The 24699-nt window shown below is 37.5% G+C and overlaps 2 protein-coding genes across 3 annotated transcripts in view; one reads left to right on the forward strand and one right to left on the reverse strand.

The window, feature by feature from the left end:
- The first annotated feature begins 1233 nt into the window (after window positions 1–1233).
- Window positions 1234–2892, forward strand: cdkn1ca (cyclin dependent kinase inhibitor 1Ca). Its single transcript, XM_079595599.1, has 3 exons — window positions 1234–1973; window positions 2101–2188; window positions 2394–2892. Coding segments are annotated over exons 1-3 (624 nt in total). The 5' UTR covers window positions 1234–1438; the 3' UTR covers window positions 2395–2892.
- A 3777-nt stretch (window positions 2893–6669) lies between these two features.
- Window positions 6670–24699, reverse strand: part of kcnq1.1 (potassium voltage-gated channel, KQT-like subfamily, member 1.1) — a 40625-nt gene continuing 22595 nt past the window's right edge. For both annotated transcript variants that reach the window (XM_079596312.1, XM_079596311.1), the window contains 5 exons: window positions 16631–16706; window positions 13358–13452; window positions 13080–13126; window positions 12828–12889; window positions 6670–8546 (listed from right to left, as the gene is read on the reverse strand). In XM_079596312.1, coding sequence (XP_079452438.1) covers window positions 8331–8546; window positions 12828–12889; window positions 13080–13126; window positions 13358–13452; window positions 16631–16706 — 496 coding nt within the window. In that variant the 3' untranslated portion in view covers window positions 6670–8330. The remainder of the gene's footprint in view (window positions 8547–12827; window positions 12890–13079; window positions 13127–13357; window positions 13453–16630; window positions 16707–24699) is intronic.

Genomic DNA, 24699 nt, shown 5'->3' on the forward strand with positions numbered 1-24699 from the left:
CTTGGGTTGCGATGAGAAGACAACATTCACCAGTTGGATGTGTGCAGCAATCGTTTTTGTTGACATTAGCCTATCTTTGGAAACTTTACATAGCCTACATTCTGGATAACGTAGGCCTATTTATGCAACACTTAATTATCATGTTTTGTTTGGGTGGTTGTAGTTGGTTGCGAGTTAGGCCTTTTCGCCTGGGTTCTTTGAATTTCGTTAAATTTTCGTTTGCGAATTTTCGTTTCACAAGAGTGTACAGCATAACCGTAAATCATAAAACATATCAAAATAAATGTATACTAGTAGCCAACATATTAATATAATTATTAATAATATATCGGGCCAGCTCTCGGCTGTCCGTTTGCAGCATCAGCCATCTTGCGGATGCCCATGACGTCATCACCGCTCGTGTGTCGAGTCACGTTGGTTGAGTTTTGCGCGCCATTGGTGGACCCCGCCCAGATCAGGCGTCGGAAATGCGCTAGAAATATTTTGACTCTGAATTTAGATTCAATGTTTAGATGTGTGCATCATTTCGATTTCGATATTATATTCCGACATTAAGTGTTAATGTCGGAATATCGAAATCGAAATAAATTTAACAAATAAATATAACACAAATAGGCTACTTTATGTATGACTATTTAAAGTAGCCTAGGCTAGGCTACTTTATGTAGGCTAAGTGGCAAATTAGTAACAATTAAAAAAACATAAATTTAACAAATTATGACTAACCCTGTAAGCATTGAAACTGTGGCATAGGAAAACACCATTTGAAATATTTGTTTGAAGTCTAACTATAAATGTAGTTTAGAATCATGCAGCAACATTCGGCGCCCATGGCATTAAAATATGATTCCATTGAAGCAAAACTATAATTTGCATTGAAGTAATTAATGTACTGACCCAGACATTTTCAATGAATAGTGGCTACTTCAGACTAAACCCAGGGAGACCAATTATTCAGAATATTCAAATGTGTATAATAATAAATAGCCTATTAATGTCATATCATAATAAAATTTGTATTGTTGTAATATTTCTGTTGCATAAACTTTAATTTATTGTTATTGTATAGGCCTATTATAAATAATATGGAGAGACTATGATGTGTTTATTTTTTTTCATTTATTTAGGAGGGTCTACATAATTCTAAATTACACATTGGTAGAAATTACGTTTTTGTTTCTTCTTTTTTCTGAGACAATAATTTATTTAATGGCTTTTACGCATGGGCCATAATTTTCGGACTGTGGTTTTCTAAATGAGGGGGTGACATTGCTGATACTGGTGGGGGGTTTATTACACAGGGCGTGGTGTCCGTCTAGCCAATCGGAGGCCTTTGCTCGTACAAACGCTGGCCTTTAACCACCGGCAGAGATATAAACAGACTACAAACAACACGAGCTAAACAAGCGTCAGCTCGCGGCATTGACTTTCAGGCATCATGGCAAACGTGGACGTATCAAGCAATCTGGAGCGTCATGTTGCACGGAGAACCTTTCCTCTTCTCGCCCGCACAAAGGTCTGCCGTAACCTTTTCGGACCCGTAGATCACGAGGAGCTGCACTGTGAAATGACACGCAAACTCCAGGAGATCTCCGAGCGAGACCAGACCCGGTGGAATTTTAACTTTGAGACCAACTCGCCTTTGCCTGGAGATTACGAGTGGGAGGCGATTTCAGAGGACGCTATGCCATTTTTCTACAAGGATAAAGTGCAAAATAAGAGAGCTCGCGCCGCGGCGTCTGTTAACGCAACAGGAGACGCGTCCAGCACTGCTGACTGTGGGTTACACGGGATTTCCAGGAGTCCGGTAGTTCAAGAATCCGCGGAGGTCCCAAGTCGACCCAGCGAGCTTAACCAGGAGAACCTCTCTGGTGCACTCAACTCAAAACCAGCTCGCGCTTCAGTCCTCAGAAACAGGCGAAAGAGGTCACTCATCCCAGAGGCCCCCAGAAACAGCACGCCGCAAATTACAGGTAAATGCACTGAAACGATTTAGCCTAAATAAAAAAATAACGGGCAATTTAAGTGTCTCGATTTTTTTTTTTAAATGTGATCTTCAGCGAAACATGTCTAACGAGACATAACATTGATTTCCACCAGACTTCTTCCCGAAAAGAAAAAGGACCCCGGAGTCCAAGCAGGATGAACCCACCAGCATTGAAGTCACGCCACGCAAAACAATAAGATGGTACGTATCCACATATAACTGTCTATGTCATTGCATTGGTATTATGATAATAACAATTATCATTAGCCTACTGATTTCATTAAAAAAAACGTGTAAGTGATTGGCGACTTTTTCAGTTTAATTCACCTCCATTTAAATGTCTGTCCCCAGTGTAAAGCTGCAGTTTGGAACAAATGTTAATTTTGTCGTTTTCTTTGCTTTACAGATGTTTGCACTCCATGCGTCAGTCCACCTGTGTTTATCTGCAGAGCGGATGAAAGAAAACAAGGGGACGAGAGACATTCACTCTCTCTCTCTCTCTCTCTCTCTGAACATATGTAGCAATACAGAGACTTTGTTGCAGTGTTACAATGTCTAAACGGTGCAATTTTATATTTCTTTTGTTTCCACATGTGTAGCGGGCTAGGCCACAATGCTCTAAATAGACTAGAGCAATACTTTGTTTTTGATTTTATTGTTTTTTAAATATACTAACTTATTTTATTTATGTTCACAATAGTCGGTTACTCTATTATTTACAGTTATTGTTATTGTTTTTAATTATTTCGGCCATATTTTAAGTTGTTTTATTTAAGTTTTGTATGCAGCATCATGCAAAGAATGTTTCTGAGCCGTGTTTGTTAAAATATATTCTGTAGCTCACGTTGTACCTTTGAATCAAAGTGTAAATTAAATTATATTTTTGCTAACCTGGTCGCATTCACGTGTGTTCTTGTGAAAGTCACATAGGTAATTGCATTATTGTGGATCATGGGATGTGGGTAAACGGCAGGGAAAAAAATATTTGCCCTACACTTTTGAGGCGTCAACATTTTGCCCGTGACAAAAAGAGTAGAGTTTGGCCTCTAAACAGGAGGGACTCAGCTGTTCCGCCCTCTGTGTTTGTGGGGAGGGATATGCGGGCAGCTGCGTGCTATAGGGAGGATTTAAATGCCATTTTCTTTCCATAATGAAGGAGGCAGGTGCCCTTGGAACCCCGCTTTGTCCACATAAGACCTTCATTTTCAGCACCCTCTCAGCTATCCCGCTAATGAAACACTTACCAAGACTCGAACAAAATGGGCTCCTTCTATTTACACGCCAACCACCTGCCTCCCCTCCCCTCCCCCTCCCCCCACCTACACACTATCTGTGAATAACATTTACTATAGGCTAGATACCACCACACGCCAGATCTTTATAATGTCATCGAGTTAGGGGAAAAGCTAATGGAAAAAAACGAGAACAATAAACTATAGATAAAATATATTCGTGTCCAAAACGAAATGTAATTGTGAGCAAAATAGGTAAGCTAAATAAAACTTGCATGTATAGTTAAAACTGGAATAGGCTGTATCCAGTTGGATTTTTAGATCATTTTTTTTGTTGTTGACAATTTTACTTTCGTTTAATTTTACCAGGTTATCATTTCTACTTAAACGTACACGCTCTTTAATTATGCCACATTTGCTATATTTTAAATGACGAATAAAAGCAATAGACTATCAAATGTCAAATAAAATAATAGGTAACACTTTATTTTTGTGTCCTTGTTTCACGTTACATGTAGTTACTGTAGTAATTGCCTATAAATGGTGTATAATTGCATGCAACTAACCCCAAACTAAACCCTATTCCTAATCTTAACCTATAAATAGACATAAATGCTATTACTCAGTAGCCTACTTAAATGTATAATTACACTGTAACAAGGACACCTTAAAAAAAGTGTTACCAAAAAAAAATAGTAGGCCTATGAACAGCTATAGTTTGTATTTAGAGTAAAAATATTTGAAACGGTGATCATAGACTGGAAAGTGACCGATAGATAAAGCTGGAAGAAATTAACAAATTAGTTTATTCTTTGGATTTTACACTAAAAACAGGAAACTTTGGGCCTTTAACAACTCACATTTTGTCAAAAAAAAAAAAAAAAGCTTATCAACGATCTTTTTATAGGCGACTCAGATTTCCCCCCTTTCATTTCTGTCGTTCACGTTTGGGCTAGGTGAAGAGTGCCAGTGTTTCGCTATAGATATAGCCTTTCTCTAAAGAAGTTTCCCTTTTCCATGACCATCTGGCACCAAAAAAGGCGAAATGGAACAAAGGCAGCTAAAGGCGTAAGGCGAAGCGAGTGCCATCGCATTCACCTGCAAATGAGGCTTTGTGCTCTCACAGAAGCGCTCGGTGCTCACAAATCCTGTTTGCTTTTGTTTCTAGTCCGTATCTAGTCGTGTGCGAGAAAACAGAGATACTCCAGTGCGTCATGACAGCGACTGGCCATCATTCAAATGAAGAAACGAACAACGTTTGGAGACAATTGCATAAAGATTGTTCGGTAACACTTTAAATAAATATGTAAACATACAATGTGCATGTAAACTTAATTAACAACAATAATAGGCTAATAATAATCATCAATTAGCCTTTACTATTACAAGCAGGCCAAAATATAGGCCTACATAAGGTAGCCTAATAAATTTGTAGTCCCAACGCAGAAGCTCCCGGCGAGGAACACATTTTGCATAAAAGTAGGCTACATAAAAATAAGCCTTGTGATCAAATTCTTCTAATTATCATAACGAATTTTTATCTTTCGCGTGTTAAAATATGATATAGCCTACCTTTGAGAATATAGGCTACTTCTAAAACATCTATGAAATTGGCTTAATATTACACAACCTTGTTTCATAGGCTAATTATTAATGAAAAACGTGGATTTTAATAAACGAAATTATGTGACTTGAAATGTGAGGAATCCCCCAGGGTTTGACTGGACCTCATTATTTGAGCTTTTACACTTAAAATCATTATGTCCAGATTGACAGGGTTTCCAATATGTTCCGTTATAGCTCAGCTGGGTTTCCTGACCAGATGGATTACCTCCTCAGGCTCATGGGACCGCGACTTTTATCAGCAAATCCCACAGAGACGCATTCATTCAGCCCATGCAGTCTGTACATCATTAAATCAAGTTAAGAGTTCAATTCGAATCCTTTTATTCTGACTGAAACATTGGTTAAATCATGCTCGTTTATTTGACAAAAAAAAAAACAAAAACAAAAAAAAAACAGGAAATTCTGTGTCTGAATACAAAATACGCGGCATTAGCCCCACTATTAAAAATAAAGGTTGACATCTTTGGTTCAATGAAGAACCTTTAACATCTATGCAACCTTTCCATTCCACAAAAGGCTCTTTATAGTGGAAAATGTTCTTTATATTATTAAAATGTTCTGCAAACAAACAAAAAGTGGTTATTTTTAGAACTGTGGTTCTTTGGGGAACCCAAAATGTCATCACTGCGAAAGACCCTTTTTAGAACTTAGTTTTAAGTATAAACTACTAAATATGATCAAGTAGGCTAATTAAAATAAATAATTTAATTAGCCTTGTGCGATCTCATGAAAGTGCGTATCTATAGGCTACCACGAATGTTATTTCTCGTACCATTTATAAGCCTACGCCAAAAAATAGTGTTTGCGTGCATATGATACGCACTTTATGGCGTGTATTACGCACGCATTCCCCACCCCTAATCCCACCCAAGGGTTTTCAGTGCTTAGCATATGCACGAGAATGGCACGAGAAATAACATTCGTGGTATAGATACGCACTTTCATGAGTGTTGGTAAATACTATGACTATGATGATGTCTTTAGATATTTTTTTTTTTAACCCAAAAACTACACTGTAAAACATTATTTTCATGATTTATCACAACATTTTTATTTTTTTGTCAAATCAACTTTAATTAATATGCCGCGATAATTAATGTGGCAGCCTAACAGATAAAATAATATTTAAATAAAATAATAAATGATTTAATGAAATAAAATAATATTATCTCCTTCCTTGTATTAACTCAATGAACTTAAAATTTTAAGGCAACCGGGTTAGGTTAGGTTACTTTTTCAAGTTAAACCAACAAATATTTTTCTTCAATTTTAGTTAATGAAATAAAAACAAAGTTATAAAAAAAGGGAGTCATACTTAACAAATTCATGTTCCCCACTTAATTGCAGTTCGTTTATTTATATACAGAACGTCACTTTCCCAACATTGCTACCCCTTTTGACACAAACACCTGCAATTTGCAGCAAAACCATCAAGCCATTCATCTCTGTGTTGTAGCCCTCTCCATTTCAGAGCTGTTTCTCTTTCACTAATAAAACCCATAAAACTAGCGGAGGCACTGGCAAGCTGTGTCTTCAAGGCTGGATACACCTCTATGGGTTCACTAGCTTGGATTAATGGCATTTGGTCCCAAAGTTTGCTCAGCGGTCCCAGAGACAGTGACAGCAGTACGTCCTTTTAAACGTAACAAAGGCTTATCATTTATCTGGCGGCATATGGGCCAGACCCCCTCTGTAGCAGGCCTGCTCTATGTGGTGTCTGCCAATACTGTTGTCCTGTCCATTCCATTGTTGACATAGTTGTCCTGCCATGAAGAGGTATACTCTGAAGTGTCTTATTCCTCTGCCCTTTTGGGACATTTTTTTGTGGAATATGGCGTGGATATAGCATATGGCGTATGGTTTTATTTAATTAAGATGAAGTCAAGAGGAAGCCGACATCCTGGTTTGCCACGTCAGCTTTTCTGAGATATAATCCTATGCCCTCGATTGCGGTAGCGAGATAATAAAGACAAAATTGTCATGCCTTTCATGAATATGTGTGACGGAATGTCTGATTTGTTGCACATATTACAGGTGACAATGGCCCATGCGAGAAGCTGTGCGCGAACAAAGGCGGAGTGGACAGCCGTGTATAAGGTCAAAGGGTGCGCATGTAGTCATCCCCATAGCAACAATGCCCCTCACCCCTGAAAGCAAATGTATGACAATAAGATCAGAGGTCACGGTGCTCCCCATATGGTCGTGTGCTGCATAAGTCATTGATCTGTCGGGATGCTCTAAAGGAATTCTGAAAGTGTCACCGAAAGACTTTTAGAAAAAAAGACAACAACTGCTCCTGAAGGCCATAAATGCCTCCACACGGGCATAAATAGCACCATTCTGGCCTGACGGTGGAGAAAAAGAGCGGGAAGCCGAACTGCCCACACACTTGTGTTTGAATAGCCAAGGCGTTTGACCCCCACGGAAACATGGTGGAAATTAAAGCACTGCAAACATGAGAAAGAAGAAACAAGACCTTTACTTATGAACAGTGAGAAAAAACGGCACTTCTTGAAAATGGGTTTTACTAGTACAAACAATCTTATTTGGAGGCCAAATACAAAGGCAAAAAGTTTTCGTCATCGGTGTCATTGGTTCTTAAGCTCAAAAACTTATCAAAGTCATTTGCTTGACTAAATTCCTTCTGTATTTGGCGCAGACGTTTTGGGGCTGTTTTTGCTGTAATGGATTTTACTGGAGAACTGAATTAGTAGTGTTGTTTTAGGATACAGTATTTATTTCACAATTTAAAAAAAAAATAGAACATTCATATTAGTGAATGAACATAAATAAAAAACCTGATTGCGAAGACGATAGTGAAAAGTCTTTATCCAGTTGAATTTAAACACAAAACTGTGTGTTCTAAAAAGCTTATTAGTGATTCATAAACACAAGCAGCACACATTTTGTTCCTGTCAACAGTAACCATTTAAAGACATTTGTCAATAACACTCCAAAATAACATCATAATTATTCACATCCGCACTCCTAAAAATAAAGGTTCTTTATTGGCATTTATGGTTCCACGAAGAGCCTTTAACATTTATGAAAACTTTTTTAAAGAGGAAAAGGGCTCTTAAAAGAATATTATAAATGTTCTTAAGAACTGTTCATTAAAAGATTCTTTGGGCAAAACTATGGCATTGCTGCGAAAACCCCCTTTTGGAACCCTTATTTTTAAGAGGGCAAACCGCTCACAAAAGTATGGAACTCTCTTCTTTTAAAAGAGAACGACTGGATAATCAATATCAAAAACTCAAGTCTACACAATCGTATGCTAAAAATATGTATATTGCTTTACGTGATGCTTTGTAAGAAATTCGACCGTCTGACAAAATATAAAGATGAACAGAATTAGTCAGACAAGAAGATCTTAAAATCAGCTGATGCTAAACCTGAGCCAGACCCAATATCTTACATTAACTCCAGCCAAAACTGATCGAATATCAGGCACTTTGTGATTTAGTGGTCCTTTAGCTTTAGACTCAGCTGTCCTCATGAATAACAGTTGGTGTGGACAGTTGCTCCAAGCCCGGCAGGCTGTCCTGTCTGTCCGGCACTGACAGGCTGAGGGTGGCCGGTTGTCGGTGGAAGCTGCCACGCTGCTCCTTCCCTTTGGCCAGATCCCCCCGTCTCTCCCTCGCCAACATCAGGTTGAGAGATTCGGCAATGCTGTTAAGTGTCCTGTCCATGTGTGTGATCTGTGGGGAAACGAGTGTGTGGTCTCAGCACATCTTTCAAAACACTGTCTAAAATAACGTCATCATGGTGTCTGGGTAAATAACGTCACAAACAAGAGACGATGTGTCCATACAAGCCGTAAAACACCAGCAACTGATAAAAGGTCCCATCTGTATAAACAGTCAGAATAAATCCATCCTTATATATGCTGTAAATGAGATTAAACTTTGATCAAAGAGGTGTTAATGAATAGTCGAAAAAAGGTCAGTTAAATGTAAAGATTAGGCCATGCTGTTTTGATAACTGAATCACATGGTTGAACTGAGTGGAGACTATAATACAGTCAGAACTACACTTATTTGAAAAAATCATGACATCTTATGCCATATGTTCATATAATAACTATAATAAACCATTTTTAAACATGTCAGAGCACACTGAAAAATGTTCACTCAGAAACAGACAGTAAATTTCACAATTAATTACAAAGAAATACCAAGTAACACATTGAAGTAAAAGTGAACTTTTAAAGCAGAAAGACTAACATTGTATTTTCTAGTAAAACGTAGTTCAATATTCTAACTTCAAAGCATTTTTTTACAGTACTGTTTATGTAACTGTCTGTGTGCCCAAGAAGCTATACATATTTTAAAACCAGTGGGAATTGTTGTTAAATGTTTAAAGGGATTCATGTTTGAGAGGAAGAAAACTGTCAGAGAAATACTTGTAATTCTTCATTTTACAGTTGGGGAGCCAAATGTCATTCCGCTGGGTTAAAGCTAAGTGACGTGTGGAGCCAGGGCTGTCTACACCCCATTAGAAATAACCAGACGACTGTCTCCATGCTGGACCACAGTTTACACAATGATAGTGGCACCACAGTCACATACAAACACATGGACACATGCACAAACATATAGCGTACGGCAGGAGACTCGCGCATGTAAACATATGCAGTCGCTCCCCATATAGACATGAATGCAAACATGCACACTACGAACCACAGAGAAAAAACAAGATCTTGAGTCGAAACTCATAGGGATAGTTCACATAAAATGAAAATCCTTTCAACATTTACTCACACTTACGAGTTTGTCATAATACTATAAAAGTTTACATTTACTGGTTTTACTTGCAAACCATAGAACTAGTTTATTTTAAGCTGTCTGTGTTACAGTGTGGTTACACATTTAAGTACAGAGTAATTAATTAACTACATACTTACTTTAGTGTTAGTGAATTAGGGTTAGTTGCATGTAATCAGAGGTGGACAAAGTACACAACTTCCGTACTTGAGTAATAGTACAGATACTGGTCAAATATTACTCCATTACAAGTAAAAGTTGTAAAAAACGATTTTTACTTGTCAATGCATTGTTTTATTATTGTTGCATGTAATAGGTAAAGTACCTTATGCCTCTTAATCTATGCCTACCTACCCTCATATCATAATCACATTTAGTTCTAGAACACAGTTCCAGTTCCATTAAGATTTTTTAATCTCAGTTGTAAGTCGCTTTGGATAAAAGCGTCTGCTAAATGACTAAATGTAAAAGTAAATGTAAAGTTCCAGTAGTGGGATTGAAGAAGTGTGCTCAATAACGTCCACAATGGTTTCGGACACCCAAATGGCTGTTCCCAGTTTTTTGGCTTTTATGAATATGTTAGCCTTACTGTTATCTATAAGCTAGTGTGCTCCAAAACAATGACAAAATTCGCATTTAGAAGACCAAACCCAACGTTGAAAATTAAAATCAGGTTGATGTCAGAATCCAATGTCAGATTGATGTTAATCTCCAACGTTGGACAGACGCTGTATTGTGGTTGAAAATCGGGTTGACGTCAGAAACCAACATCAGTCGAGTTCTGACGTCAACCAGACTTTCATTTCAACCAAAATGCAACCCAAATAATCCCTGACGTTACTACTTTCTACTGAAGGACCTTGACAGAAATGTAGTGGAGTAAAACGTACGATATTTGTCTTTCAAATGTAGTGAAGTAAAAAGTTTCCAATTATACTCAAGTAAAGTACAGATACTCAAAAAGTGTACTTAAGTACAGTACTCAAGTAAATGTACTTTGTTACTGTCCACCTCTGCATGTAATTATGCAACATTTATAGTAATTACTATAGTAACTACATGTAACATGTAACAGGGACACTGTAAAATAAAGTGTTACCCTATTTAATATTAAATACTAGAAAGCCATTCGAATAAATTTGAAGGGGAAAAAATTACATTATAAAGTCATACAGTAGCTACATTGCTCCTCATAGTCTAAACAGACTGAATGTATTTTAAATATTTGTTCCAAAAAAAACATTTACAGCACTGTTCAAAAGTTTGGGGTCAATAAGATTTTTTAATCTTATTGACTTTTTAAAGATTTTTTAAAGAAATAAGTTGTTACAAAAGATTTCTATTTCAAATGTATGTAAATATATTTAAAAAGTATTAGCAGCACATGTTTTCAACACAGCTAATACATATTTATTTAGCAACAAATCAGCATATTAGCATGATTTCTGAAGAATCATGTGACACTCAAGACTGGAGTAATGATGCTGAAAATGTAAAATTACATTTTTAAAAATATTAAAATATAAAACAGTTATTTTAAATTCAAATGATATTTCACAATAATACTGTTTTAAGCATAAGATGATTATTTATGAAACATTAAAATATCTTACAAAAATCCAAACGTTTGAACAGTAGTACATGATTAAATAAATTTAAAAAAGCTTAAGGTAATATTAAAAAAAGGGATGACCTAAATGTGAAGAGAATCCAGTCAGAGTGGAGGCAGAAGACTTTGTTAGTGATGCAATAATGAGTTTCTACAGATGGGTGTTTGCATAAAAGTTAAGGCTATTTGTTCCTGTTTATGCCAGACACTGCCTGCTTCCTGTTTACCACAGAATTATGGGAAGAAGAATGACACTGTAAGGGGCAGGGTATCCTGTCCACAGCCCACAGCTAATGAAACATTTTCAAGCAGTTCTTTACGACGTGTCCTACTGGGAAATACTTGTAATTTGGCTACTCACTGCATCAATCACTAGCATTGTCATAGAGATATGGCTAGCATGATGAAGACAATAAAAGTGAGTCAATGAGACCGAAAACAATCCTTAAGTCACCTAATTTTGACTTTTTGTAGGCAGCAAGATGAAACCTTTTTTTTTAATCGCTCCCTAAAGATATGTCAGCTATGAAAACAAAAAAATATTTTTTTTCCTATTCTTTCTCAGTAAAGAATTTTAAACAGGTTGAACAGGCTTTTTTCTGGCATTTCATAAAATGAGTCAATTTGCTAGTTCTGAGAGGGAGAAAGAGAGCAAGCAAATCTGAGAGACAGAGAGAGATCATGTGAACAAGTGTGTATGCTGTTTCGAGTTCGTGTCTAGGATGAGAGCTGTTTGTAAAAGGATTTATGGCTGGAGTGGCAAATGAACAGGAGTAGACAGAGTGTTTGTAGAGCTCCTGAATCCCTGTCATTCTATTGGCCATGGGAGGCCCCACACACACACACACACACACACACACACACACACACACACACACACACACACACACACACACACACACACACACACACACACACACACACACACACACACACACACACACACACACACACACACAGTCAGAAAGCTGTTCTTTTTAGTCTTAACACCCTTATCAGCACACATCACTCATGTAGAATGTTTGAGAAGTCTTCAAAAAGTGATATTTGATTGAAAGCAGAGAAAGATTTCTCCAGGGTAAGGCTGATGAATGGAGCTTACAGATCTTTATCTATAGAATCCTCGCTTGAACCAACGGTGTTGTGCGCATTTGCACGTACATTAAAGACCTGGAACTTGTTATTATATTACTAATGATTAACTTGTTGGAGCCGCTTGGTTTCTACACTTATTGCTAAATTTCACGAGCATGTGATATTGTCTGAAGAGATATTTCAGATACTGGAATCCAAACAAGCAAATGTGAGAAAAAGCACAGATTTTCCTCAATAAAATGTTGTTGGCTTTTTTATTCATCTCTATATTCGGTGGGCCCATTTTTCTTTCTTTATTTTTTTTTACAACTTTTGGCCTATTGTGGTTAACGCACAAAGACGTTTTTACAGTAAGCAATGTGAGTTTTTGGGGTTTTATTCAGATACGGGAACCCTCGATAGTTATAAAGGCAAAGCATGTTTTCCAACACAAAAAAAATGGTTTAAATGTCTTTCTTACTAACTTTAGCTAAACCCTGCTCTGGCTGTAGGACAAATATTCAAGTGCTTACCTTCTCTTCCATCCTGTTGAGTCTGGAGCCAATAGTGTTTGTGCCTTTGTCTTTCAAGCGTTCTACAGAAGACAAAAATAGAGCCAAGAAAAACATAATAAAAACCCTCCATAAACACGAATGTGCACTACGACTACAACACAACAATAAACAGCAACATTAAGAACAACGAAGGGGTCAAACTGTAGCAAAAACATGGTGTGGGGTTGAGGAATGTGAGAGCAGAGAGGGTAATGAATGACCTAGCTTTACCTGAACTTGTCTGGAAGAAGGACAGCTTCCCTAAGGACTGATCCAGTCTGTTATAGCGTGCGGCACGTGAAATGTTCATGTACAGAAATGGCAGATGAAAAGTGAGAGGAATAGTGACAGAGATGGATGTACTCTTAACTCCCCAGCTTTATTTACCCAAAGGTCATGAAAAACTCATTTATATTGCTATTATTCCTATAAAATGTCATGCATGTAAGTAAACACTTTTCCTAATACGCTTAACTGCTGCTAGGTGATAAAGTGAGTCCTCATCCCACCTTCTTTGTAGCTCCTTGATGCGCACCATGAGGTTGAGATGACCCTGAGAATACTGCTCAATGACATCCCTCACATCGTACGGCTTACGCGCTTGCTGCAAAAACACACATACATACAAAAACCAGCCGACATGACATCTGCACTCGTCACTCACTGTATTTGTTTTTTTTGTCTGTGCATATAGTTATTACTTAGATCTGTTTTTAATAAATAGAATATATTAATTATAATAAAATGCTAATATATAATAAAAGATGCACTTCCGTTCGAAAGTTTTTATTTACATTTTTGAAAGAAGTCAAAATGGCTGCATTTATTTGATCAAAACAGTACAGTAAACAGTAATATTGTGATGCAAAGCTGAAGCTCCAGCATCATTACTCCAGATCTTCAGTGTCACATGATCCTTCAGAAATCATTCTAATATGCTGATTTGGTGCTCAAGAAACATTTCTTCTTATTATAGTTATTTATTATAATAGTACCATTGCTGCTTACAGTAATATTTATGTGGAAACCGTCAGTGTTGGGGTAGTTACTCAAAAAAAGTAACTAGTTACTAGTTACTAGTTACTTCTGTAAATTGTAATGAGATTACTTTACTAGTTACTGCATTTGAAAAGTAACTTCACTACTTATTACTTTACTTTCCCGTTTCTTAATTTACCGTGTAGATACATGGACAAACATCATAGCCCTATCATCATTTAGCCTGCATGTCCGCATAGTGTTTATAAATGTAGCCAATAAAAATGGCATGTAAAACCATATAAAATAACTATCCCTGTCTGCACAAAGAAATATGCCTCACTGTAAAATCTACAAACAACAGGATTATGTCCGTGGTGGTAGACACATGATCAGGGCTGGACAGAGATAAACATTGTATTTTATTTTGACGGAAACTGCAAACTGAAACTTTCTTCTCCATCTGTATTTTGACCATAGACCGTATATAAGAGATTTTGACAGATACACTGACACTGCACGCTCGCTCAAAGCCCAAAGGGGGAGGCGTTTAAAGATGTGATTGGGCCAGTCCAGTGTCAATCAAGAAAATAACCAATGGGCCAATCTACGTGTTTCATGGGCCGGTCTGTCAGAAAAAAAACGAATGCTGACTTTTTTTAACCAATGCATTACACCAGCACTTACCCAGCGCCGCCAATTAAGCAAAACAAAACGAATGGGCCGCCGATGTACGAGTTTTATGAGCCGTTAAGACAAACGAACAAAAAAGTTTTAGATGCATCGGATCGGCCCAAAAAGCCGTGAATCTCCCGGTAGTCCCGATGTCCAGTACTTGCCTGCCAGGGCATAGAGTGAATTTCTGGCAAATATTTTTGTCCTTTCGAGCAATAAACTGAAAGTAATGTGAATATCGCCACTGGCCGAAACTCGCGTCTCCGTCTCCATCTCCATTCCTCTCTGTCCTTTGCACCAGCAGCTACGTCACTCAAATCGATCTCTATGGCAACGGTGCCCAGGCAAGCACACACACACAGGCGTGCACGCACCACTTCGACAGATCAGAGCTTTACACACATGAAAAAACGGCTTGGGTAACGCAGGAAAGCGCGTTCCTATAGTCTAGTAAAGTAGTATAGTTACTGATATTTTTAGTGTAATGCGTTACTTTACTTCGTTACCCAAAAAAGTAATATCGTTACTGTAATCCGTTATTTTGTAACTCGTTACCCCCAACACTGGAAACCGTGATACATTTCTGTCAGGATTAGATGAAAAAAGTTCAAAAGAACAGCATTTTGTGAGATAGAAATATTTATAGAAGTCCGTACTCTCATTTTTTATCAAATTAATGCATCCTTGCTGAATAAAAGAATTTAAAAAAAAACTTAATTACACCAAACTTTTTAATGACAGTGTATATATATTAAAATAAAACAAAAAAATATATAATACATGGACGTATATATATGTAGCCTATATATATATATATTTTTTTTTTATGTGCATACCTATATTTTATTTCTTTTTATAATACAGTTTTTATATTTAAAAAAAATAGGGGTTTTAAGATTTTTCTTATTTCATCATTTCCTACACATGCCTTTTCTATGAAATCATATTAATTGAGAGAATGCATTGTTTGTACTTTTCATACTTAAATTTTCACAGTGCAGGACTATTCAAATAACTGCAAAAGATATATATATAATTTTTAAATTCATTTAAAGAATTAATTTAAATACACTTTGACTTTCCCTCTAGACTCATCCATTTTTATGATCAAATCTTGATATGATCTTGCCTAGGGCCCCACAAACCCACTGGTTGGCCCTCATGTGAGTGAAGCTTTATGAATAAAGTCTGAAAGAATCAGTTCATCATAAGGGTGAACTCGGTTGACTTGATACAACCAGCCCCAAATCAAGCGAGCCCAGAGGGGAAATATTTCCTCTTGATTTTCACCTTTGAGGAAACCGATTCACATCTGCTGAAACCAAACGAACACCCTGATCAAAAGCTTCATCTTTGCTTTCGGGGCAGATTGAGCAGGTGATAATGCTTATAGCTATTTTAATTTATTTGAACTTCCTGACTAACATGGGGAAGATGTGTGAAGCTCCAGTTTTTGAGAACTTAAGCTCAGTTTGATCAGCGTCGGTGAAATAACCAAACATTCACACATCTCCGGCACAAATGACCCAATTCAGGAGAAGCTAGAGCCGTTCAAAGAAGGGTAAACATTGTCATGACATCAGACACAGCAAATCTAGCCAGCAGCATCTGACAAACACTCCAAAGTGTGTGTTCTGTGTCGCAAGAGTGTGTGAGAGGAGGGGAGAAGGACTTGGAGAAAATAAGGGGATTGAGAGATGACTGAGGCAAGCGGGTCAAATGAATGGATGGCGAGAGGATGGGAGGGTAAAGAGAGAAGACAAACAAAGTGCAGTAACGAGTATCAAGTGTCGCACAATCGCACAAAGGAGGAGAAAGTGTGTAGGACAGCTATTAAGGTAATCCTCTGACATTAGCCTGTATTTTTGAGGACTCAGGGAGAGCATCTGCTGTGACTGAATGAGGCCCAACACAAGGTCTTCTCTTCAATATGTGTTCAAAGACGCCTTATTCACTACACTGAAATTGATCAAGGAATGCTCATGATTGGAAACGTGAATTTGAAAGATTTTTTTATAATCCAATATAAATAAGCAAAATAGCTCTTGACTTACACCACAATCAAGAGAAGAAAAATCTGCATTTCTGCTCATTTAAAAAAAAAAAACTTAAAAAAAAAAAAATCTTACCTGGAACTTTTTTTGGGCCACAAAGTAGTACATTCTCTGGATCACACGAATGGCTGCTCGATGGGAATCCCGCAACCTGTGTGTTTATGTGTTGCGATTAGTATTAAGAAAGATACTTAACATTTTACATTTACATTACATTTAGATTTTTAAAAGGAAAATCGAAATTAAACTTTATCACCTTGCAGCAGTTAATTCACATAAAAATGTTGTCATCATTGACATTGACCCTCAAAACATTTCATGACTTTCTTTTTCTTCTTTGCAACATAAAAATAATTAGGAAAATGTTGTTTTGCCTCCATACAATCAAAGTCAATATCCTTCTAAATTTCCATTAAAATATCCTCTTTTTTGCTTCTGCAAAAGGAATGATGTCATACAGGTTTGAATGACATGAGGGTGAACAAAAATTAAATTTTTGGATGAACTATTATAAGCAAATAAATATTTAATATTATTATATATTATTGTTAGTCAACCTAATCTCACAAGAAAACGTAAGTATGTTACAAGGTGGCAATTTCCTATTTAAAAAAAAAAAAAAAGTATTATTATTAGAAAAAAGTAAGCAGGTTAAGGTTATGTTAGGGTTAGAGTAACTAACACCCCTAACTCTATCCCAAAAAAGTACCAATCACGAAAACGTACGAATTAGATTGCCATGAGATTGAGTTGTTAAGGTATATAGTGAGGAAATGAGAACTAAATCTTAATATTTCATGGTCATAAATGTGGTCTCTGGCATGTTGGTTGTATGCCACCGCTAACTAACATAGCACAATCACTGACCTTTCACATTTTCAATATCATTTGCAAAACAATCCTATCAGTCTCTGCTAAGCCTTCAGGTGCAGCCCTGAGCCACTCCAGATGCTGTTTATGTATAGGACTTTTGCAAGTGGCCATTGAGCACAAGGGTCACGACCAGGACACAGTGTCTAAGAGAATATACAAGGCTCTCTCAGCTTTTCAAAGCTTTCAAAAACCACAGCACTGAGATTTGGTGGGGTCGGGGGGAAGGGTATTGACTCCCAGGAGACCCAAGGTTATAGGGGAATGGAACATTGTCTCCAAGAAAGACAAAGTATGAGAAGTACTTTCCCTTGCATGTCGGCTCCCGCGTGCCAGTCTCGATGTGATCCATGCCTGTATCATGTTAGCATGCTAAGGCTCGTGTCTGTTGCATGTCACTCTGACAAAAGACGGAGCACACTCACACAAGTTCTTTTAAAATGCATTAGCAGTAGACTGGCTGCAGGCTATCAAGCCTCATTGACTTAATGGACATGGCTGGCTGACAGTTTCTGGTTTCTCCCTGGCTGCGGGCTACAGGGAAATGAGGGATAAGGCATATGCCGTGCTCCAGGCAACTGCCAATTTACTGCTCTTTGGTGCCATACTCTAGACTTCAACCAGCATCCCTCTGGGTAATATTGCCAGTGGTTAAATAGCTCTGAACATTATCATACCCACAGCAATGCAAATGTCTGTTAAGTCAGCATTAAAAGAGGAGGAAAGGTGGTAATGGAAAACTCCAGATAACAAAAACTGAAGCTATTTTGTAGTCTTAGTATATGATCTATGTCCATGCATATAGTCAAACATTTGGACACAGCTAAACTCTTAGCTATCATTAATTTAACTAATCAAAACGAATAGGCCTATAACAAAAATGGAGGAGTTATGCTGCAACCGACAATGTTCAAACATGTTTAAATCAAAACTGCTTTTTCTTCAATCTCCGGTCCAACTTATCTATTTAAAAAAGAACAATTAAAATATCAGTTTTGTAAATAAATTAATATTATTAATAATATTAATAAATGCCACATCTGAACTAATTGTGAGTATGTAAATATTAAAATATTACATTTATAGCAACCTCAAAAAACCTTTAGACCATGAGAAACATTCACTCGGGTGTGTCCAAACTTTTGGACATCCTTTTTAAAATAATTTTTTGAAAGAAGTCTCTTCCGCCTAAAGGCTGCATTCATTTGATAAAAAATACAGAAAAAAAAGTAATTCTGAGAATTGTAACGACACTTTCAAATAACTGTTTTCTATTTTAATGCATTTTAATTGATCATTTATTCCTGTGATGGCAAAGCTAAATTTTCAGCATCATTAATACAGTCTTCAGTGTCACATGATCCTTCAGAAATGACGATACTTTGGTGCTCAAGAAACATTTCATATTTTTATCCATATTGAAAGCATTTGTGCTGCTTAATATTTGTGTGGAAACTGTGAGGAAATAACTTATTTTTCATGTCAAGTGCCGAACGACTCTTGAGCTATAAATGTTTATGGTATAATAATGATCAGTTTCACCGTCACATGCATCTCAGAGCTTAATATGCTAGGGTGGTTACATTTTGATGGAACATCACTCATTTGAAACTACAGAATCCAAACTGATCAAGTTGGAATCTGCCAGCAATCTGCACAGAGTTCAGGAATCATACCTCCCTGGCTGTTTGTCATTCCAATGGAGCAGGGAAAGACGACAGAAAGAGAGAGAGGTGGGGGACACAAGAGATAGAACATGGGAACCACCCCATCTGTCCCTGAGGCAGTGCCACTTCCTCTCTCCAGTCATGGTTACCAGCATAGCAACGCTGGTCTCATGACCTCAGCAGGGTCACCATCTGCCTCTAGTGCTGGCACAAAGCCTGGCTAATGGCGAACACTGGTGGAGACGTACGCAAAGGAAGAAAGACTCCCACTGGGACAGAGAGAGAAAGAAAGAAAGAAAGAAAAAGATGGAGAGAGACAGACAAACCGACAGATAGGGAGAGATAGAGAGAAGGAGGGAATCATATGAGGTCTTCTTTCCGCCGAAGGCACAGCAAATCTCTCTTCCATTCCCAATCTTTTTTTTTTTTGTTGAGTCTGCTAAAAAAATTCAGCCAGATGTGAAAGTAACTGCGTATCCACTGGAGGGCCACCAATGACACGAGTAGTTTGTCTAATCAGCATTGTGCATCAACGCTGCATTTTGTACCTTAATGTACTGACACAGTGATTATTACAAAACAATGCGTTAACATAAACCCACAAGAAGAATATTACAATCAACGCTTCCTGTGATAAAATTATTAAAGGTATAGTTCACAAAAAAAAAATGCTCATGCCGTTCAAAACCTGCATGACTTTCTTTCCTCTGTGGAACACAACATTTTTGTGAAGAAAATGTTTTTACTCTTTTTTTCCATCCAGACAGTAAAAGAGGTTCTAAACAACATTGGACCCCACTGACGTTCATTGCTTGGACAAAAACTGATTATTTTTTCAAAATATACAATACAAGTTTGGAATGATATGAGGTTGAGGGTAACAATTTTCATTTCTGGCTGAACTATCCCTTCAAGGAATTTTACCTACATGTTAATGTACAGACCATACATTAAATCTATTGTAACCCCAAAATCAACCCATTTTGTGACGTTTTTAATGATCAAAAGACAAGCCAAGGTCTGAGTTTGCGTGCTTTGTCCATGTAAATAGCAAGTGATGTCAAATTTGTGACAAAAGCCATCATAACCGCACCAAATAAAGATCAAAGAAGTACATCATGGGACAGGAAATAAACATGCCATTAGTAACATCAACACTTCAGGCCAAAGGGTCTAACTCCCCACCTCCAATTAACTCTAACGGGGTGTGTTCAACAACATTTGGTCTGAGGAGGTGATCTCGTCTGGAAAATGACATCAACCCTTCTGTGCATCTACTAACACTCATTAGCGGAGGCTAGATGAGAGAACACCTGATCCGAGGTCAGCGACCGCTCCAGGGCAACATGTGCAGCATCTTTTGTATTGATTAGAGCTACACTGATTTGATTCTGTGGATGGATAGCAAGAATTCAGAGGGGAAGGAGAAGCTTCAGAGAGGATATATCATTGACTAAATTAGGTCTTATATAAATCAGCATCAAATAACTGAACCTGTAAGGGTGATATGAAAATGTAGTGGCATTTTATCTGGGGTGTTCTTGTGTTTTAGGTGGGAAAAAGTGCCTGTTATTTGACCTCCCTCTAAAGGGCCTCAGCTAATCTGAGTGTAATCAAATGTAGATAAACAGGAAACATAACAATCACCGGGCTTCACTCTAATCTTATCACTAAAAAGCATCCACTCTCTCCCTCTCTCTCTCTCTCTCTCTCTCTCTCTCTCTCTCTCTCTCTCTCTCTCTCTCTCTCTCTCTCTCCAACATGGCCTCCGTGATACTGCAAAAAGACAAACTTAATCAGACAGTTGCATGTGTGACTAAAATGAGAGCATGCAAAAATTACAGAAGGATGAAAATAATCCATTGTATAATCTATTTTTTTTATTACCATTATTTGTATGTTTTCAACGTTTTAACTTCAAGCATTAAATACAAAGGGGTCAAAAACTACAATTTAATTTATTTGTATTTTTTTTTAGAGGCGTTTACCCAAAGTTTCTTACATTACATATATATATATATATATGAATATATATATATATATATATATATATATATATATATATATATATATATATATATATATATATATGTATATATGATATGAATATATGTAGTTTGGGGTCAGTATGCTTTTTTATAAATAAATTAATAATTGTATTCATCAAGGAGGCATTACATGAAATTTTCAGATCATCCCTATCTCTATATCTTAAAACAACTTGTTTATACTTTTAATTTTTAAGTTAATTTAAATTCTTTGTTCATTTGTTTATCTGTTAAAATGTCATAGTTTCTCATTTATTTATTTAACTTTGAGTAAACTTTATGTTAGTTGATGGGTCGGTGTGAGTTGGTGAGAGAATTTGTGTATGAATGAATTGTGTATGAATGAATTTGTAGGTATATCTGTAATGTTGTTAATTATTGTTTATGATTTGTCTTTTGCATTCTGTATTTCTGTTTATAGGACCCTCTTGAAAATGAGATGTTGCATCTCAAGAGGCTATCCTTTAATAAATAAACCTATATAATAACACGATTTTGTTAATAACAAAATACTTTGAACTTTCTATTCAAAGAAAATATTCCGCTATTTTCTCAAAAATATTAAGCAGAACAACCATTTTCAACATTCATAATAAGAAAGTCTCTTGAGTGCTAAATCGGCATATTATAATGATTTCTGAAGGATCATGTAATGATGCTGAAAATTCAGCTTTGATCACAAGAATTAATTATATTTTGACCAAATAAATGCTGTGTTTGTGAGGATTAGAGACTTCTTTTAAAAAACAAATACTGATTTTTAAAAAAGCAGCAATTAATTATAGTGGGACCAGCTATTTAAAGTTCAGAGACTTTAACTGCATGATATAACTTACAACTCAATTACCCGAAAGAAACGGCCTGCATACTCAAAACCTCCCCAATGTTTTGTTACATCATATGATAAATCACAAACACATGTCAATTACCACAAAGTCCCCCACTGAGGCCATGTGCACTCTTGTGACTCGTCTCAGCGAGTCAAAGGATGAAGACCTTTGTGTGGCGGTGTTGCGCCACAGGCTGCAGGATTGTGGCACTATGGCACTAAAAGGCTCATGGGGGCCCTGTGTGTCTAAGAATAGCTCTGTGCAAGAGGAGGGGAAGAGCGCTCTGATTAGCCACGATCTGAGAATCGCAAGCTTTAGAGGGCTCTGCTGCGCCGTACAGGACATTATCCCAAATATCAGCTCCGTCTTCCCCCTTGAGCTCAAATACCTAAATGACATTTTAATAAGTGGTCAGCTGAGATAAAGGCCACTGAGGCAGTAATGACTGATAATCGCTGACCAGCGGCTGGACATTGTACACTGGGGTAAAGACCCTGGGTGGAGTCTGGGCCGCTGGCCAGAAGCCATCACACACACACATGTGCACACAAAGACGTGCGTGCACAAGATGCTCATACACACACAGCAGGGGTTCCTCCGGCTTCAGCCAAGCAAAGATCTCTTTCATCCCGAGCATCAAAGCGCCAGGCAAATACGGAGAGTATTAGATGTCCTTATGAGGAGTGACACACAGGGATGTAGCATTCACTCTGACATTGAGTCCTCTCCGCTGCTATACGCCATGACTAAATGGCTTATGTCCCAAACTTGTGGCCTCATATGATCCTAAACATTACAGCAGCAAAGAAACTGACAGCGTTCATTTCAGCGCAAGTCCTTATACATCACCAGGGGCCTCAGTGCCTTTTGTCATATCATGTTGCCAGCTAACAAAGTCACTAACTTAGCCGGGTCCTCTGAAAGAAACCCGATATGGCACATTGATATTAATTTCACCAAGTGAAACGGAAATATTGGTGCTCGTAGACAACAAATGTATTATTTGTGATTTTGTTGTTGTTGAAAATGCTGCTTTAAGCGGTAGATAAATCTGCCATTTTGAAGGGACTGTTAAAAATTGTGTCATCATTTACTTATCCTTTTGTCGTTCCAAAACTTTATGTCTTTCTGTCTTCTGTGGAACATTATAGTAGATATTTTAAAGAAGGTTTCAACTGTTTTTGCTCATACAATCAAAATCAGTTGGCTTCATAACAACACTTGACCCCATTGAATTGCATTATACTGCATGTAAATAAAAAAATATTTGTGTGTGTGTGTGTAAACAAAATAAAGTACACTCTTAAAAGTAAAGGTATTGGTATCTATGGTTCCCTGAAGAGCGTTTGACATCCATTGAACCTTGCACAAAATGTGGAAAAGGGTTTTTCAGATTCTCAAAATGTACTTCACAGATGAAAAATTAAGGTTCTTTGGGGATTGGGGAACCAAAAATTTTTTTTTTTCACTGTTTTTCACTGGCATCACTGTGAAAACCTCAAAGTCAAACAGGTTTGGAACGACATGAGAGTGAGTGAATTATTATTATTATCATAAATGTTTTGGGGTGGTGAACTATGTTAGTCAGATTTGTTTTTTTTTAAAGCACTGTTGCTGGCATCCGCTGCTCACAGGAATTTGTCTGAATAGTTGTCAAGTTCACCGTGTGCAGTGTTCTGTTACAAACTTCTACAGAGAGTCTTGCTGGGCTCTTGGTCTGACAGCAAATGAGAGAATCATCTGGGATGTGTTCTTTCTTGCTGAGCAACTCTCCCTCTCTCTCTGTCTGTCTTTCACTGCTTGGCTGACTCTCGCTCCATGTCCCTCGTTAGCTCTAACACACTGTAACGAAACACAATTACTGTTAAGGGGGGAAGAAAAGGGGCCGTGACGGGCAAGATAAAGAAACTTGTGCTGGCAAGCCGCGCTGAAGAGGCATTAGTGAGCCAATGTTTCTGTCCCATTCAGCACGCCTTACACTCTGCCACACACTCCAAATCACACACATTTACTCACTTCTAACAGGCGAACGTGAGACTATGCGTTTCGGACTGGAGAAATATTTCCATATAAATATATCAATATATATGACAAGCTGAATCAAAAATACCTTTTGAGTAAAAGTGACACTCAAAAATAAATAGTAGAGCAGTATGTTTAGCTCTTAGAAAAATGTGTATATAAGGCATACATACATACAATTTCTGTGAAATTGCCAGCATGGAGATTATTGCTCTGGAAGACAAGAGTGTTTCTAACAAAAGTCACTTTTGCGTTCTTTAGCCCAGAAGCCCATTACGACTAGGGCCGCTTGTCAATCAGGCTATTGTCGGCGTGCGTAGAGCTGCAGACAATGGCTCTTTGTCTCTGCACCAGTGTAGACGGCCTGGCTTGGCCTCCGCCACTAGAAGTCCTTCTCTGTTTACTGAGAATAAATCAATCTTTTCAGCCCGGGTCTCCTTTGGTAAACCTCACACCACAGCCCTACAAGACTGCAACAGCAGATACGTGCGAGTACAAATGGGCACTTTCAGACGCACCTGCGTTTGCTTTGATTTCATCTTTATACCTGTGTCGCTCTGGACGGGGGTTTATTTTCTTTGATCCAGGCAGCTGCCGAAGACGCCTTTGTATTTGATATGAAATAACAACTGTGACTCTTTCTACCAAATGGCTTGATTCAAGACACTTCAAGAGGTTTGAAATGACAACGTCTCACTGTGGCAGAA

Source organism: Phoxinus phoxinus (genome assembly GCF_949152265.1).
Source record: "Phoxinus phoxinus genome assembly, chromosome: 2".
In the NCBI taxonomy this organism is placed as follows: Eukaryota; Metazoa; Chordata; class Actinopteri; order Cypriniformes; family Leuciscidae; genus Phoxinus; species Phoxinus phoxinus.

Bases quoted from the DNA above. Each gene is read 5' to 3' on its own strand.
- cdkn1ca (XM_079595599.1), top strand. From the start codon at position 1,439: ATGGCAAACGTGGACGTATCAAGCAATCTGGAGCGTCATGTTGCACGG. The intron at 1,974-2,100 runs GTAAATGCACTG...GATTTCCACCAG, and splicing joins CAGCACGCCGCAAATTACAG to ACTTCTTCCCGAAAAGAAAA.